The sequence below is a fragment of the Lactuca saligna genome, chromosome 5 (genome assembly GCF_052625555.1).
Source record: "Lactuca saligna cultivar CGN05327 chromosome 5, ASM5262555v1, whole genome shotgun sequence".
Classification (NCBI taxonomy): Eukaryota; Viridiplantae; Streptophyta; class Magnoliopsida; order Asterales; family Asteraceae; genus Lactuca; species Lactuca saligna.
Genome location: NC_136421.1, coordinates 274167485 through 274179611, shown reverse-complemented (window position 1 = coordinate 274179611; position 12127 = coordinate 274167485). Strand labels below are relative to the sequence as shown.

The following is a 12127-nucleotide window of genomic DNA, read 5'->3' as shown; positions in this document are numbered from 1 at the left end:
TTCTCTGAAATCACCTTACATTTGACAATTTTTTTAGAATTTAATTTCAACTTTCATATATTTCCTTTTAATAAAATTTTCAATCTTAGAAATGATTTGATCATTAATAATTTTATTATAATCATTTGAGACCCAAAAATTCTATTTTTCTTTTGAACCCGTTTAATTTCGTTTGACTCATAATTTTCATATTGTTGTTGTTGTTTATAATGTTCATGGTTTTAAGAATAGCCGAATGAAACATATGATTTGTTTGAAAGAGAGGGGAAATCTAATGTATCTAATTATTGTTGGCAAAACACATGCCAAAAATTTATTTGTATGATGCTCGAAAATTATAGCAGATGAAGAACAATGAACTAAGTTGGCTTGACATCGAAGATTCTTTTAAACATCAAACAAAAAGACAAATCAATGTATGAAATCTAATATAAGCTTGAGAAAACATCAAGATTGGTCATTGTGATATTCAAAAAACTATGGATAGGGTTTAAAAAGTTTCTAACATGCATGGAAGGTCCAAAATAAAAAAATAAAAAAAAATCGTGATTTTGGTCCCTGGTAAACTTGAAAGGACATTTTTACCCTTTTAATTTTCTTTCTTTTTTTTGTGTTTTATTTTAATGCTTTGTTAATTTAAAAGAAAGAAAAGAAAAACAAGGCCCATCCCACCCCCAATGTTTCTCTCTCTCTCTCTCTCTCTCTATATATATATATATATATATATATATATATATATATATATATATATATATATATATATATATACACACACACACACACATCTCTTCCACTCGTTAGCTTCCCTATCTCTTCGCCAAATTACAAAGAAAAAAAACCTTCAATCTGAAAAGGGGTTTTATTCACCATCTTCCCAAACCAAGTTCTTCCTCATAAAAGGGTATGTCATCACATATTGTTGATAAAGAGCTTGTAGTCTCCTTATCCTCCGTGTCTTTCCCTGTACTAACCTTCCCAACTAGTGAAGGTAGAGATCATATGTTTCATTTCATATATTTTGATGAATGATGGTAGTGGTTTCAAGGTTTCAAGGTTAGAACAACTTATGGGATTTCAAGGCACGACTTTTGGGTTTTTAAGGTTCAATTTCAGGGGTTTCAAGGTCTGATTTCATAGAAAGTTGTAAGCCCATAATCCAGATCATAAACATACATATGATGAACACACATATCTTTTAATCGAACTGGGTTTTGATGATTGAGCATATTTTGTTTTTTATGGAGATAATCTAACTGGGTTTCGAAGAAGTAGATGATGAATTTCTAGTATTCGAGCTAATGAACATTTGAAGAACAATATTTTTTTTATAAAGAACGTCGATGAACATACCGAATTTTTGATATCTGATTTGAAATGATAAACTGAAAATGGAGATTGTGTATTTGTTTGCTCTGATGATTTGAAGAATATAGATTTGTAATGTTTCAAAACTCTGATGAAATAATATGGATGATTAATCGAGACTTCGATGATGTTGTAATGTCTCTCTTCGATAAACATGATGAATACCAGTGACGTGAGAGAGAGAAAGAAAGACCATTGGGGTGGGTGGGCCTTTTTTATTTTTCTTTTATTTTTAAATTAACAAAATATTAGAACAAAAAAAAAAAAAGAAAGAAAGGAAATTAAAAAGGTAAAAATATTATTTCAAGTTTATCAGGTACTAAAACCATGAAAAATTATTGATTTTTAATATTCCATGCAAGTTGAAAACTTTTTGGACCATATCTACAATTTTTTAAATACCATAAGAACCAATTTTGCAATTTTGTCTATAAGCTTTCATGTTTTCTCCCTTTGAAACATTGTGAAACCAGGCTAGATAGTTCTTCCTCATTTGCTACAATTTTAAGCAGCACGCAAATAGTTTTTGATAAAAATTTTGACAACAAGAATAGCACACGACATTTTTCGCTCTGTTAAAAAAAATGCCGCATTCATATTTTAATGTTAAAAACTATAAAAAAACACAATAAATGGCGTGAGGCGTGGCGTGGCGGCAAGGTCAAGCCTCAAGCTTAACGACCTATTCAAGCTTAACGAGTTATGACGAGCCATAATTTTTTTTAAGACGTGATGTAAGGTGATGATTTTGTATTAATTTAAGATTATATTGCCAAATAAATATAAATTTATATTAAATATAACTAGTTTTTAGAAATGTTAGATTAATAACTAATAACAAAAAGTTAACAAAAACCACAATACTGTATCTCCGATTAGAAAAGACGTAACAAAGAACAAAAAATAGTGTCTCAAACGAAAAAACATGCGTCATAACACGCCATAACGCGTCATGGCGCGTCATATCACGTCTTCTCATGTGGCACGCCTAACAACAACGTTATGAGATTTTTCGTAATGAAACCAAGCCTCACGCCATGGTGCGCGCCATAGCACGCATTTTAGAACACTGATAATGATGATGATGATGATAATAATAATAATAATAATAATAATAATAATAATAATAATAATAATATGTTAACTTAAAAATAGTAAAATGAGTGATATTTAATTTTTCTATTTAAAATGGTAACTTCCGTAAAAAAATCAGCCGTAGTTAGATAACCCTTGATGATAGATTGATATCATTATTACACGAATAATTTAAGATAGAAAGTGATAATAGTTATTATTCTCTCTCGATTTATGTTAGTTAAACTTAAAACGATAAAATAAAATGAAGAAAACGTAATAAGATAAAAATCTTTTTATTTGGATATATAATAAATAAATAAATAAATATAATATAATATAACATTTTGTATTTTTCACCTAAGAATAATATCACAACTTAGAAGGAAATTTGCATTTTTGTCATTGTGAACTAAACATAACAAAATCCCCAAAATAAGCAGAACTCAGAATACATCTTAGGTTGCTAAAAGAAAGGATCTTTGTGGACATAATATTAAAGTATAGGGGGTTGTTTCTAAAAAAGCACATTCTTTAACATGTAAAAAAATGTAAAATACATTTGAGCATCATTTTGAATCGTCCAACGGCTAGAAATAAGACCGTTGGACAGCGCGTAGATGAAGGCGTCCATTCCTTGGCTTCAAAAAGGGGTTGTCGTCTCTTTCCACTTTCAACACATCCATTAGTTTTTCGATTCAGAGAACCAGAGCGAGAGTGAGAGAGAGGGAGGAAGAGAGGAGCATTGTCGTCTGTGTTTTCTGTTCTTTTTTAGATTTCAATACATTCATAGATCGATTAAGATGGCGTCCAGGCACGTTCCTCAAGAACAAAACAGAGGTATCCCCCTTTTTTAACCCCTTTTCGTATCTGGGTTTTGATTCAATCGCATATATTCTGTTTCTTGAGGGGTTTTAGGATCGATTAATTTGTTGGTTTAAATCTGTTTTAAGGATGCGAATCCCAATGAGGGTTTATGGGTTTCTTAGTTCTCTCATATATTCTGTTTCTTGAGGGGTTTTAGGATCGATTAATTTGTTGGTTTAAATCTGTTTTAAGGATGCGAATCCCAATGAGGGTTTATGGGTTTCTTAGTTCTCTCATATTCAAAGAGGCGATAGTGAATCTGTATGAGATCTATATCCTCGATTCCGATCTGAAACCTTCAGATTTACTGGTTTTATAGTTCTTCTGTCGGTTCAATCGAATGGTTTTATATTTTGATTTTGACTTCCCTCTGATCTAAATCAGTATCTTGATGGGATTTAATTATAACGATAGATTTCTGGGTTTTTATTCGATGATATACGATTAGATCTGCAAGTTTTATGTTCTTTCTGACTCGAAAGATCAAAACCCAACATTTTAATTACGTTCTTGATTGTGGGTCTTCCGTTGATGAATTTTCTTGATCGAAAAAAGTTAATCTTGTTTTTGTCATTGGTAAAGGTGACGCAGTTGGGGCTGTAAAGCAGAAGGTTAACATGGCGGTTCCGGCAGCCGGACAAGTCAAAAGCCGCCGTGCACTTGGTGACATCGGCAACCTCGTTAAACTCCGGCCGCTTGATGGCAAGCCACTGCCTGCAATCACACGACCGGTTACAAGAAGTTTCTGTGCACAGTTACTCGCCAATGCACAACGAGACGCAGCTGAAAACAAAAAGGTGAAACTTTTCTTCAAATTTCACGATCAATCGCAGAAACTTTTCTCCAAATCTTTTTTCATTAACGATTCATCTTCCTGAATCTTGATTACAGAAACCAATGGCAGTCAACGCAGCCAAGAAGAAAGCAACAGTCAAACCAAAACCACCACCGGTGCCGGAAAATGCAACTGTAATCGAGATCAGTCCGGACACCCAAGAAGAGAGGAAATCAGGATCTTCTTCATCTTCCCGAAACAAGAAGCCTCAATCGTCACTCACTTCAACACTAACTGCCCGGAGCAAAGCTGCCTGTGGCCTTAACTACAAACCAAAACCGGCGAATGTCGTCGACATCGATGCTCAAGATATCGACAACGAATTGGCTGAACTCGAGTATGTCGAGGACATATACAAGTTTTACAAACTCATTGAGGTTCGCATATATACAACAGATACAGTCATGCTTTGATGTATGGAGTTTTATTGAAAGATTTGATGTGTTTGTGATGCAGAATGAAAGCAAAGTTCATGACTACATGCATTCCCAACCGGAGATTAACGACAAGATGAGGGCGATTCTGATTGACTGGCTGATTGAGGTTCACAACAAATTCGAGCTAATGAACGAGACACTGTACTTAACGATCAACATTGTTGACCGATTTTTGGCTTCTGAAACTGTTGCTAGAAGAGAATTACAATGTGTAGGAATGAGTGCAATGCTTATTGCATCGAAATACGAAGAAATCTGGGCTCCGGAAGTCAACGATTTCGTTCAAATCTCCGACAGAGCTTACGAACATCGACATGTGTTAGTGATGGAAAAGCGGATTCTGGGTCGATTGGAATGGAATCTAACCGTTCCTACGCCGTATGTGTTTCTCACTCGGTTCATCAAAGCCGCCGCAACCCCACCGGAGATTAACGTGAGTGTTTAATTCTTCTGATTCTGAGATCTTTAAAAAGCTTTGGTTCTGATTATGATTCTGATATTTGGAATGGAATATGAACAGATGGAGCACATGGTGTATTTCTACGCGGAGCTAGGGATGATGCATTACGAGATCATAAGGTATTGCCCGTCGATGGTTGCAGCGGCGGCGGTGTACGCTGCCCGGAGCACCCTGAATAAGAGTCCGGTGTGGCACGAGACTTTGGAGATGCACACGGGGTTTGAGGAGAGGCAGGTGTTGGAATGTGCGAAGATGATGGCTGTGTTTCATTCGGTGGCGAAGGATGATGAGAAGAGGAAGGTGATATACAGAAAGTATTCCAGTGTTACACGTGGCGCGGTGGCGCTATACCCTCCGGCCAAAGCTCTGTTGGCCGCAGTGATGCCATTGTCGTCGTAGTTTTTAGGAGGGGTTGGGTGGGTATAAGAGATATCTAACTAAACTGTGTTGGTTGTTTCCGGATATGGGTCAATGAATGATTACTTTTAATATTTGTTGAACATTTTAATGGGATTATATAATCATTAAAGTGAACATTATAAGAGAGATCTAACTGTGTTAGATTATTTCTCGATTTGGATCAATGAAATGATTCTTTTCCTTTTTAATATTTTGTGACATTAAGAACGATGATGAATGTGTTTCATCTTTGTCATCGAATTTCATTCAATGTGTTTTCGGTTGAAAAAAAAAGAGATTAAAATGAAAAAAACAAAGATGCAAATAATTTAACAAAGATGCAGTTTGGAGAAAAAAGGATGAAACTATAGATGAAAAAGGATGAAACTATAGTTTTTATCTTCTTATATCCAAAACTAGACTTCATTTGGGCTTCATTTTCAAAAATTGTGCAAGTTTCACATTTCCACCACATGACTCGAGTAGGTAAGGATTCAAAGGAAATTTCACCCGATCTACTCGAAATTTGATTGTCAAAAATATAAGAAGCAATATATATAAGAAGCATTAATTGAAGAGTTGTTACATATATAATATTTCATATATATATATATGTAACAATCATCATAAAACACATATTAGAAAATCTCAATTAACATTCAAAATATATGTTTCACACACCAAATAACATCATAATATTTCATTGGAACAATATAATCAATACTTTAATTAATGTTTTTTCTTATATGTAACCATAAAACACATATTAGAAAATCTCAATTAACATTCAAAATATATGTTTCACACACCAAATAACATCATAATATTTCATTGGAACAATGATAAATAAACTTATCTCTATTTTTAAGAACCGAAAAAAAAATTTACGCTTTTAAAATCATATTATCTTTGTTTGCAGAAAATCCCAATACAATAAAACGTTTTACGGAAACGGTCTCGTTTTATTAAAATATATTGAGTAAAGATGTTGTTTCTAAATACAAAAATTCTAAGGATGTCATAATCAATATATAACATAGTAACAATGTAAAGATCTAACGATCCTGAATTTCATTAAAGATTGTTTCTTAATCACTAGACATCCTAATCAAGTCCTAGCAATTTTAACATTGTTACATATGACGCATATATATAGTTTAAGTGGATCAGGTTTTGGAAAACCTACTCAGACATATAAAGTTTCAATCCCACAATTTTATTATGATAATAATCTATAATTAATAAACCAACAAAAGCAACTCTTACCAACAATATATCATATAACGTAAATATCCATAAGGCAATCTACCCCATCCAGTCGATTCTCACATATTGATCATATAACATTAATCTTTGAGATTTAACATGGTGGATCATTGTAAGCAACGAGTAGACTTTTCTGATTCGGAGACTCCTTGGCAGTAGAAGTTAATAAAGGCAACCATAAGAGGGGGGGGGGGGGGGTATAGTATAAACACCTATGGAAATAGAGACCTATTATGTTACATAATACGTTTGTGGGTTGTAAATACACACAAACAATGTAATTCACAAGATTTGTCTAGATTAGTCAGGTGTTGTCATCTTACTCTACCAGATGACCAGACATACCGAACCCGTTGCCTGATACACATACACACACACCATTTACGGCTGTCTAAAAAGAAGAGGAATACTAGTATAGTACTCTGGTATGTAACCCGTACCCTGACACACAACTGTGTAATAGAACATAGCTCTACTCTTCGGACAAATCTCACACACACCATTGGTATACTATTTCTCAAAATCCAACTTATGTGAACTAAGCATTCCTTTCAAGTCTTAGTTTATAACTAGACAAGACTACAATACCAATAATTAATCTCAAACACAAATTTCATGCTTATACAATATCATTACAATACAGGGTATAACTAAACACTCGTTCAACATTCTTTTGAACTAAATATCCTTGACAAACCTTAGTTTGTAACTAGACCATATTGCAATACTTGTAGGTTCCTTTTAATACAGTTTTCCTAGTCATGCAATACTATATTGCATGACTATATACCATTTTTCAGCTTATTTGGGACTAAACATCTTTATATGTCTTAGTTTAAAACATAAACAAATACTACAATCCTTGAAATCAACTTTCAGTACTGACACTATTTAGACATCCCTATCATAATTAAATATAGACTATCATGTATTAATATACATAAATCTTTTAAGTAGTAATACTTTTATTAAAGTTTTTATATAGTAATACCGTATATACACTTAACACATATATAATCATATTTGTGTCGCACCGTATATGCTAAAAAAATATACATATAACACATATTCCAGATAATAAGTACGTAACTCACATATAAGCTTTCAACTGATATTCAATAATTTTAATAAATACTTGTATTAAAATCATGTTCTTGAAAAACGACTATGCACTCGCTTGATTGAGGTGGAAGATTCGCGGGAAAATTAGTTCCTCGGCTAACATTTAAATTTCCCCTTTTTAAACAATCTAAATACGAATATTAGCACGATTTAGTATAAGGTTATATTAATCAATTCTCGAACTCATCATTACTCCTAATAAAATATCAATTCTCGAACTCATCATTACTCCTAATAAAATATCAATTCTCGAACTCATCATTACTCCTAATAAAATATCGAGTTCTATCAGATAATGAATGACCATAAGATTACTATGACGGTAGGATCCGTTTGGTAAAAAAATGTACCGTTTGGAAATTCCAGTTTAAACATCTCACATACCTAGCTTAGACACCACTCCCGTAAGTAGATCAATCAATATAATGACTGATATTACTGATAAAATTTATTTATAGCTTCATAATAACGACTACGAACATAAATATAAGCAATGTTGTAGAACTCGCTACTTGGTACTTATTCGATCGATTGTCGAGTAGTGAGTACTCAGGAGTACTCGGATTCGTTAATTCATGCAGAAATATTTTAGGGAAATTATATATGTAAAAATCATAAGTTGATTGAAATGTATAACAAAATTATTTACATGTAGATACACAAAAACTGAAAAACACATAATGGTCTCACTTCGTGAATAATTGATGAAAATTTAAGATATATATGTAGTAATAATCACATGTACGTGTGTGTTAACTAATAAACCATTCAGTCAAGTATATCTTAATCACCAAGTTGGCCGAGTTCTACGACACTGATTGCTTCAGTAAGCGGCCGATCGGGGAGTACTCAGATTTTGTAACTTGTCTCGGTAAGGAGTCGAGTAGGGAGTACTTGGCCGAGTAATCGGCTAACTCAACAAGTTTTACAACACTTAATATAAGTTGGACTTAAAGCACGGTAAGTATAACTCAACTTAAATGTTTTCTAGCGAAAAACTAGAAACTGTATGGATAGAACTTCGATACAGAAAACTCTATTTTGTCGGGTGTGACAACCTGGAAAATACGTCATCGACCATCATTAGTATTTAATGATAAAGCACAAAAATGTAATAAGGATAATCTTGTAACCACCAACTATATTTTAATATATTTAATTTTTTGTCATTAATTATGTCAACCTTTAGGCTAAAAAATAAGTGCACGAAAAGTCATATCACTTTGAGAACATGCTAACATTTTTAGATATTATAAGCTACCGCTATCCCATAAATATAAATTTCACAAAAACCCAGATTAATATGGGTAAAATATGACTTTTGTAGTAAATAAATATCCAACATACGTAAAAAAGTTACAATGACGAAAACTACAAAGAGAATTGTTGACTTTTGGAAAAAGCCACCAAAAGGACACACATGGTACTACTCAAAGTAGGAATTTTGGAACGAAGAACGCCTAATACAAAAATTGTATGAGAGAGTTATGATTTTTATAAAATAATAATGGTAATAAAACCTAGTCGAAACACAAAAGTTAAAATTAGCCAAAACGACCAAAAGGAAAGTTGTAGGGAACGTTGTAACATCCCAATTTTTCAGTAAATTTTTTCATTTTTAAGTAACAAAATCATTTCCATGAAATATAAAATTTCAATCACATTTGTTTTCAAAATCCATAACATCAGACAAATTTATTCATAATATCAAAGTGTCCCCAATAAAGCGCTAGAGCGTGCATACCGCACCATCACGCTAGACTCTTTCCCTTAGATCTTGAAGTACCTAAAACAATCAACAAACTGTAAGCTAACGCTTAGTGAGTTCCTCATAACATGCCCCACACAATCCACATAATCACATAAACCATATCAGTCATATAAGCTACATAAGTCATGCATACAAACATATAAGGATGCCTTGAAAACCCTCCAATGTCTTACTTCATGTAACACCCCCGAACTAGACGGCGGAGAAATACGGGGGCTTGCGAGTGACTTCATGTAATATAACAACATACGTTGTTTACATCAAATATTGTATTTAAATATTACATGCCAAAATAATTTGAGTATGATGAACAATATATAACAAAATATCCATTCAACTGATCAATCAAATATGTTTCAGCAGTTTCCTGAGAATACAAGTTAATTTGAAAAGGTCAACATAAAAATGTTGGTGAGTTCATAAGCATGTTTTGAGAAAATGATTTGTATAACTTTGTAATCACAAGAAAATCTTGTATTTTCTTAAAATAGTTTAGTGTGTTTGTGTTCGATCTTATATTAATGCATGTGTGTTTTTGTTTAGTAGAATCCCAAAAGTAAATGAAGAGAATGTAAGGAGAATTCCCCCCAGACAACCCTATGTTGCTTGTAAAAGAGAATGCTTCCGTACAAACCCCCGAGGTTGAGTACCAGTGTAAGTATGTTCCCGCGTAATCCAAGAGAGAAAACAATGGTCTCCCGTAAATTTCATAACGTTTTCTAAGTGATTCGTTATAACCATGCTAATTAATGACAAATTCGCTTGTCCTGGCGTTGTTGAATGTGACATCCCCATTTTTGCGGCCAGAAAATACCGATTTTGTTTATGCTTTATAAAAATCAGAATACCTCTTTTAATAAAAATGTTGTGGAATTTGTTCCTAGTAAAACATGATAAATACGTTATCAAGGCATTTTCTAAGAAAAGTATTTTTATTCATTTTAAAACATTTGGGATGTCATCGTCAATACAAAAACATAAGCATAAACAAAACTTACATTCATTATCATTAGTGATTTATATCTCCTTAATCTCTCAATGTAATGTGACTTCATATCAACACCTGTGATATAAATAAACTGAGTGGGTCAGGTTAGGAAACCTGTTGAGTACATAGGGTTTTCAACCCATAATAATATAATTATTATGTTTAATCATCAAACAGTTAACCCAATTACCTATCCTTATTATCTTCTTTACTCTTAAGGATCTACCATAAGAATCAGCTATTTCTCATTTCATTTATTCCTAAGGATTATCCTAAAGAATAGATATGATGTCCATCATTGTCAATGACACAGCTATCAAGCATGGTTGCCAGTTCTATCACTTAGGCACAACTACCAAAATTGTGACATTCTCTATGAGGCACTTCTGCCGGTATTATCCTTTAAACGTTATTGTCATGGGTATAATGTTCTCTATTAGGCACAACTGTCGATACTATATTTATAGCGCAACTGCTAGGATGTTTATCGTAGATCTAAAACATCTACAAATTTTGGCGCATATGCTAGTGCTCACCTATAGGGTACTAGGTCCATTACTGCCAATGTTCACCTATAGCACACTAGGTCCATACTACTAATGTTCCTCTATTTCAACCTTCATCCCTTGTCATTCATCTATGTAACGCCTGTGTTTTTGGACTTATCACTAATATCAATGTAATAGTCTAGGTTAACCTTTGTAACCCATCTTGAAATAATAAAGATGTATTATTTGAGTATTATGTGTTTTGTGCTTAGTTGTGTCTCTTAATTGAATTAAGAATGAAAATAAGCATCAAAATAAAATGTTAGATAAAGCCTATATATAGATAATATTTTAGTAGTTGAAACGAGGTTTCCAAATATATAAAAAATGCCGAAATCCGAGTTATAACGAAGAAGTTATGATCTGTCGAAATTTCACGACAGAATCGGCAAAGCTGAATAACGTAAAAAGTGAAATTTACGTTAGATCGGTTTTAGCCGAAATAATCTAAACGAGAATCGAAGATCTCATCAATGGTAATGCAACGGTAAAAAGACAGACGAAAACGGATGTCAGATGAAGAAGTTATGAATTTATAACGGAGTTTTCTTGTCCCGACTACTAAAAATAAATAATAAAAAATAAAGTCAAAATTAGCCGACGGAGTCTAAACGAAAGTTGTAGAGCTTAGAGTCACCTACATTGTGGATATAAAGAAAGTCGAAAACGGATTTCGTATGAAGAAGATATGAATTTTTGAAGTTTTTAAATAATTAAAGTATATTAATTTAAATATAAAATCGGATAATATTGGAGGCATTGACGAGTCGGTCCTATCCACCCGGTACGCCCCGCATACCTAGATGTACGCCAAGCATACATGTCGATGGGGGATTACGCCCAGCGTAATTTGGGGTTACGCACAGCGTAACTCAGGGTTTCAGCTCCTATAAATAGAACATAAGTGCTTCCGAGTTCTTTGCTCATTTTCTTCCTTTCTCTCTCGTTTTTGCATCGTTTTACGTGCAAGAAATATCCCGAAGTCCCTGTATCAT

The 12127-nt window shown here is 33.1% G+C and overlaps 1 protein-coding gene across 1 annotated transcript; it reads left to right on the top strand.

Annotated features, from left to right (window-relative positions):
- The first annotated feature begins 3098 nt into the window (after positions 1-3098).
- Positions 3099-5646, top strand: LOC145047900 (G2/mitotic-specific cyclin S13-7-like). The gene is made up of 5 exons (XM_078996257.1): positions 3099-3279; positions 3889-4103; positions 4198-4518; positions 4598-5011; positions 5099-5646. Exons 1-5 carry the CDS (start codon positions 3243-3245, stop codon positions 5435-5437), a joined length of 1326 nt encoding a protein of 441 aa, XP_078852383.1. The 5' UTR covers positions 3099-3242; the 3' UTR covers positions 5438-5646.
- The last annotated feature ends 6481 nt before the right edge of the window (positions 5647-12127 follow it).